The sequence below is a fragment of the Babylonia areolata genome, chromosome 33, assembly GCF_041734735.1.
Source record: "Babylonia areolata isolate BAREFJ2019XMU chromosome 33, ASM4173473v1, whole genome shotgun sequence".
Taxonomy (NCBI): Eukaryota; Metazoa; Mollusca; class Gastropoda; order Neogastropoda; family Buccinidae; genus Babylonia; species Babylonia areolata.
In genome coordinates this window covers 20,871,004-20,878,084 of record NC_134908.1, presented here as the reverse complement: position 1 = coordinate 20,878,084, position 7,081 = coordinate 20,871,004, and the positions used below count along the sequence as shown (strand labels likewise).

The window sequence follows — 7,081 nt, the reverse complement described above, 5'->3', positions numbered from 1 at the left end:
GGACAGTCACATTTTGTACAAAGTCTCACGGTCTCCATGAGGGATATTTGATATTCTGTCATTCATGCAAGATCCTCACATCCACAAAACATACAGCAAAATATATCAATCCGAAAATGCTTTGCTGTTCTCTACAATAGTTTCTTGTGCCGTCACGTCTTTTTATTCTTAATTCATAGCAAATTCTATTAGTGTCTAACCGGACCAACTCCGCGAACCAGTCTTCAGTCATTACACATTTGTTGACGACAGAGACACGTTTAATTGTTTCATGCAGTCAGCACAACCTTTCAAAAGTCATTAGATATGCCGGCCTGAAGTGCACTGTTTATATCAACATCAGTCATTGTCACAGTAATATCAGTACGGTAATAACAATGCCCGTGTTTCTACTGCTCATTTCATCAGTTTTATTTTGTTTTTGTTTTTCCACAACACGGATTTCTCTGTGTGAAATTCTCCCCAGGGAGAGCGTCGCTACTCTGAGAGCGCCACCCATTCTTTTGTTGTTGTTTTTTTTCTGCATGCAGTTTTATTTCTTTTCCTATCGAAGTGGATTTTTCTACATAATTCAAGTTTTGCCCAGGAACAACCCGTTTGTTGCCGTGGGTTCTTTTACGGGCGTTAAGTGAATGCTGCACACGCCGGGGACGGCCTCGTTTTATCGTCTCATCCGCCTACAGTAATGCTCAAGGCATGTCACATGAGTAAAATATTACAAGAGAACAAAAAATGTCAATATTACAAGTAATTTCTATAAGTTTTCCTACACTCCTATGAGTACAACGCAGTCACCTCAACCACAGAGCAAACATCCATGTCATCAAACCAACATCCCCCCACCATCCCCCCGACACACAGTCGGACAAATGTGTGCATACGTATGTGCACACACACACGCGCGCGCGCACACACACATACGCACTGCAAATATGCCGCGTTAAAACATTAAAAATTCAAGAAGGGAAATCACTGACAAACACAAATGCACATCATGCCATAAATAATTATTGATAGAAGAGACTGTCAACCATATAGCTAGAACAAATGATGATGCAATTCATTGTATCTAATACATAGCCTATTCTTTCAGTTACTGACATCAAACATCCGAAACTGGGAGGCGGGGGGGGGGCTTGTTTGTTGTTGTTGCTGTTGTTTTGTGTGTTTGTATTTTGTGGGGGGGGGGGGGGGGGAGTGGTAGGAGGTATCAAAGACAGTGTCAGTTTCTAAATAACGTTCTTGACAACTATGTTCATTTTAGCAAGCGCCCAGAACCCCGCACATATTCGTCAGTTTGCAACACGACTGACGTCACGTTTCGTAGTATTTGACGTCATTGCTTTATGACCGAAAGAACATCAGCCGATTATTATGCGGCAATACTATTCATCGCTGCAGTCAGAACATGATGCGTTAAAGACTTGATCATGCTCACTGTTAACTCAACCATTCCTAGAAATTACACAAAGGCAATTATGCTCCTCATACTCGTATACTCAGTGTCTGTCGTCCGTCCACAGAAGCAGAACTAAAACTTAAAATGAAAGACCCTTTTCTTGAGATGCTCCAAAAGTATGGAATTCTTATTCCAAGTCCTAGCAGATAATTATACTGAGGGTAAATTGTGGCGGTGGTGGGGGACGAGCCTGACTGACTGAGGAGGTGCGTGCAGTGCGTACTAGTACGTGCATGTGAGCATGCTGTATTATTTTATGCCACTGTCACGTGCGTATGTGTATTTGTGTGTGTGTGTGTGTGTGTGCACGTGTGTGAAAAGCCTCAGTTGCTCAGCATAATCTGCCGAGAATGTTGCGCGGCATTGCGTTATCACTAACTCACTCATTCCCTCGATCGCTGGGGTTGTTGGGGGGACATGAGGAAGATGTCATAGCTCGCCACGGCGTTCTGTTGGCAGCTGTCGTGAGGAGATCTGGCATCGTCATTTTGGTCCATTCCTTGACGTTGTCGGACCAGCATTGCGTTATACCAATCTATAGTTACCCATTTCACTTCCATATTTTTGAAGACGGTTCGTTGAGTCTGTAAAAATTACAGCATGTTGATTTGCAGGCACACGAATGGGTGTAAGCCACTAGACAGCATGTGTCACTGCCGTCAGTTTCACTAAACTGCCATTGTCAGGCTGGAGGTTGTGACTTTGTACGCGTCAGGAGTAGAAGTATTGAGTGTCATCCGTGTAGAGATCGCCCTCTTTCATTGCTAAAATTTGGCAATGCTTTGCCATTTCAAAGCGAACCAAATTATTAACATCATAATGTCAATACATTCTCCTACAATTAAATTTTTACTGCAAGCGAAACCAAAACAAGGGAAAAGACTCTTTCAAAATACTGACATTCCGATATCTGCTTGAATTATTTCCCTTGAATTGCAGCGCGGGCTTTTGGAAACAAAACAAAAAAATCAATGAATTTTGCCTCATGGTTAATAAATTGTATGATAAATTCCATCAACGTTTACATATTCTTGGTTATGAATAATCGGTTAGGAATAAGTACAGTTCACTTAGGTTGGATAAGAAATTAACGCAGACTGATACGATTTGTTTCGTTTTCTTCGCCAGTCCATGTTTTGCAGTGTAATGTTGTCGTCTGCTGTGATGAGATGTGTGCAGGAGGGTTGCAGTTCTTAGCTATGATCTTTGCCAAAGGGTCGTCAGAGTAAAGCGTGAAAACATGGCATCAGCCACGAGGAACCAAGATGTGAGAGCAGACGACCAATATTTTCGCGTGATCATCAATGAAAGAGCTGTGGATGATATCTCCCTCGACTTTTTCTACAAGCCGCACACTATTACGTTGCTCGTCGCCTGCATCTCAGGCCTGCTGTATTTAGCCTTCACACGGTAAGGGGATGGTTCCAAGTATTTGGGGCATTTTGCGGGTGAATGCGCGCTTTCGATCGATGGAGGCGGAGATAGTCTGGTATCGGCTGAAAACGGATAGCTGCTTTTGTTAGATTAGTGGTCTGTGGTCTATTTTCGTCCGTTTTCCATTTGCTCAGGACAAGGAGCGCAGTGTATTTTCGAACGAAATAAGCGGTCCGTTTTTTTCAGTGTTTTTCTTATGTTTTTTCCAGCGTGCAACATCAGATGCACCAGACACAGAGCTTAGCTTTTTAATAATTCACCTTCAGTATGAAAATGCCCACAAAAAAATACATATAATAATGATGGTATTTTATAATCAATAATTTTTATCTTCTGTGGATAACGGGAAAGGAGATAAGATGCAAGCTATAGTTTCTTCTTTTTTTTCTCTTTTTTTCTCTTTTAGATTTTTTTCTTTTTCAGTTGACATTTTATGATATATAATGGTTTTAGTTGATTCTGTTTGATTGGCATTGGTGGGGAATTCTTTTTTTCTTCTGCTTTTTTTATTAATTTTTTTTTTACTATTCTAATGATAAAATCTCAGCTCTTTACCACTTTAAATTGCCTTGTTATTGGATTGCTTTATTCCCTTTAATTGTCTCCTGGAATTTATCCTTCTGTCCATCTGTCAGTCTGTCTGTCTCTCCCTACATCTCTTCCACTCTTTGTCTCTCTCTTTGCCTTTGTGCCCTTGTCTCTGTCTCTCTGTCTCTGTCTCACTCTCTCTGTCTCTCTCTCTCTCTCTCAATTGTATTAATTTCCATCTAGATGAACTGCAGTGTTGACACTTTATTCTGTAAATTTATATATCATGCTTAATTTCTGTTAAAAGGTCTACAGTCAAAATAATGATTCTCTAAATGTATGTAATAACATATGAAGGCAGTATTTTTAATTGACAGTTTAAAGCAGCGAGTAAAATGAATATTTCAGACTGATATGATAAGAAAGTATAACTGTACAACAGAAACCAACTTAACACAACAAATGAAAATAAATACCAGTAGCCATGGAGAAGTGGTTAACGTTGTGGAATGACGACTGAGAGGTCATGTGTTCGAGCCCCATCAGAGATGGGTGTTTTCAGCCAGTGAAGAACTCCAACCCAGAGAGTTCAGTGTACCCTGGGCTCAAATTGGAAATCTGAGACCACACAGTTGAGACTTGAATGTCATCAACTTCACAGATGTGTCTTTGGGGGTGTTGCTCAAATTTCCAGACCAACACTACAGGTATCCATTGCTTAGCCTGGTTGATACAGGGATTTATTACGAGAGTATTATCTTGTCAAGTTGCCCTAGACCTCAATGGACCCCCATAGCAGCAAAAAAAACCATTACAATTATTATTAATGAAATAATGATGATAATGATAATTATGATAAATTGATAATGAAATAATAAATAGATAAAAGTAATGACATCGTGTCTAGATCTATACAAAGAAAAGAAAGCCAAAGCGCCCCCCCCCCCACCCCCCCCCCTGCTCCCCCCCCCCCCCCCCCCCCCCCCCCCCAAAAAAAAACAACAACAACAAAAAAACACCAAAAGGCAATGTTACAGCTTAACCTGCAACAAAAAGCTTAGGTTTTATGGGTTTTTTATTCTTTTGTTTGGCACAGTACACTGAGTACAGTGTGTATGTGTGTGTGTGTGTGTGTGTGTCACTATGTATGATCTGTATGGTTAACCAACTTTTCCTTGTTTCTTCTCTCTGCCAGGTTACTGTTCCTCACTCGTCTTTTTGCCACTTTGCAGATTGTGTGTGTGTATGTGTGTGTGTGTGTTTGAGTGAGAGAGAGAGAGAGAGAGAGAGAGAGAGAAACTGAGATAGTGTATCAGTATGTGTGCGTTTGTTTGTGAGACAGATACAGAGATGAAGAGAGAGTGACAGAGAGAGTGACAGAGAGAGAGAGAGATGAAGTAGTGGTATATAAATTATTTTCCTTTTTGGCTCTAGTTTTAACAGTGCCTTTCAAAAAAAATTTTTTTCCTGTTTCTTTTTTTCCCCTCCACAGAGATGAGAGTTCCTCAGAACACAACATCTGGAATGGCTTTCTTTGCATCCTCTTCTTCTTCTTGATTGTCAGCGTCCTGGCCTTCCCAAATGGTACTGGTTTCTCTGTGTGTGTGTGTTTGTGTGTGTATCTATGTGTGTGTTTGTGTGTGTGTGTGTGTTTGTGTGTGTAGTGTGTGTGCAGTGTGTGTGTGTGTTTGTGCGTGTGTATCTATGTGTGTGTGTGTGTTTGTGTGTGTAGTGTGTGTGTGTGTTTGTAGGTGTGTGTGTGCGTGTGCTTGTAGTGTGTGTGTGTCTGTCTCTGTGTGTCTTTGTGTCAGTGTGTGTCTGTATGTGTGTGTGTTTGTGTGTGAGTTTGTTAATGTCCATGAGAGGAAGGTGGCAGAATGGTTAAGACATTCCATGAGGGTGTGGGTTCGAATCCCACTCTCGCCCTTTCTCCCAAGTTTGACTGGAAAATGAAACACGAGCGTCTAGTCACTCGGATGAGACGATAAACCACAGTCCCATGTGCAGCACACACTTGGTGCACAGAAAAAGAACCCATGGCAACAAAAGAGTTGTCTGTCCTCTGGCAAAGTTATGTGGAAGAAATCCACTCTTGATGGGCACACAAATATATAAGCATGCACCTCAAGGCCTGACTATGCACTTCGGGTGATGCTGAGCTGTTCCGACTATTTGGGTTAGAATTTGATTATAGTGGAGAGTGTCTTGCCCAAGTTACATCCCCACTCTCTCGGCCAAGAGGGTTTTAGGACAGTCGGCGTGGGGGATGGTTCCCAAAGGCCAACTAGCCCACAAGTCTGCAGCACTAAGTGTTATTTTGCCTCCTAGTTTGAAAGTCATAGTCCTTCACAAAAGACTAAGCTGTAAATGATTTCCCATTGACTGGAGAAACCATTGATAATACAGCTCTCACTTTGCTGTTGGCCCAAATGTAAAACTTATGTCAATGTGTGATATAAGCCGAGTGTTGGGCTTTGAGTGTGTGCATTGTGTATCTGACAGAGAGGATTTCTTCTACAAAATTTTGCCCCAGAGAACAACACTTTTGTTGCCATGGGTTCTTTTTCAGCATGCCAAGTGCATTTTGTTTATGGGACCTTGGTTTATCATCTCATCCAAATAACTAGACGCTCAGTTTGGTTTTCCAGTCGAACTTGAGATTCAAGATTCAAGATGGTTTATTCAGTCAAGGCCATAGCCCCCATATGAACAGGGGGCAACAACAAAATTTTGTTTTGTATGTGTCATTGTAATTGTTAATGCAAACAGTGCAGCATATTCCATAACAAGCTTCAATAAAACTAGGATATAAGTGTCTCTCTTAAATGAAATGCTATAGAGAGAAACAAAGCAAAACTACATATAGTGTTTTCATCCACCGATGACATCAGTAAACACAGTCGAAACGTACACGGGTCTTCTTCTTCTGCGTTCACTCGTATGCACACGAGTGGGGTTTTACGTGTATGACTGTTTTTACCTCGCCAAGTAGGCAGCCATACTCCGTTTTCGGGGGGGTGTATGCTGGGTATGTTCTTGGTTCCATAACCCACCGAATGCTGACATGGATTACAGGATCTTTAACGTGCGTATTTGATCTTCTGCTTGCATATACACACGAAGGGGGTTCAGGCACTAGCAGGTCTGCACATATGTTGACCTGGGAGATCGTAAAAATCTCCACCCTTTACCCACCAGGCGCCGTCACCGTGATTCGAACCCGGGACCCTCAGATTGACAGTCCAACGCTTTAACCACTCAGCTATTGCGCCCGTCGTACACGGGTCAAACTTGGGAGGTAGGACGAGAGTGGGATTTGAACCAACGCCTTTACAGACACTGCATTGGCAGATGAGCGTCTTAACCATTCTGCCACCTTGGTCCTCTTTTGCAGCTCATATGAAAAAAAGCAGTTCTGTTCAATGCCTCATTACACGTACTGGTGATGGAAGATGTCTAGTTAAAAGTATTGATTTTCACATTTGAATGTTAACATTTTAAAACAAATCGATAGAAAAGGAAGGAGATAGGTGGGGTGTTGTATGGTGTGTGTGTGGGAAATTGGACTGATAGATGGAATCACAGATGAATATTTGAAAGGAATAGAGTCATAATTAAATGGAAACACTCAATCAGCGTCATATTTAACGGGAAGTTGCA

At 41.6% G+C, this 7,081-nt stretch overlaps 1 protein-coding gene across 1 annotated transcript in view; it reads left to right on the top strand.

Moving 5' to 3' along the window:
- The first annotated feature begins 2,699 nt into the window (after positions 1-2,699).
- Positions 2,700-7,081, top strand: part of LOC143277107 (phosphatidylserine synthase 1-like) — a 102,955-nt gene continuing 98,573 nt past the window's right edge. Inside the window, exons 1-2 of the mRNA XM_076581845.1 lie at positions 2,700-2,869; positions 4,914-5,005. Of these exons, the coding sequence (XP_076437960.1) occupies positions 2,700-2,869; positions 4,914-5,005 (262 nt within the window). The remainder of the gene's footprint in view (positions 2,870-4,913; positions 5,006-7,081) is intronic.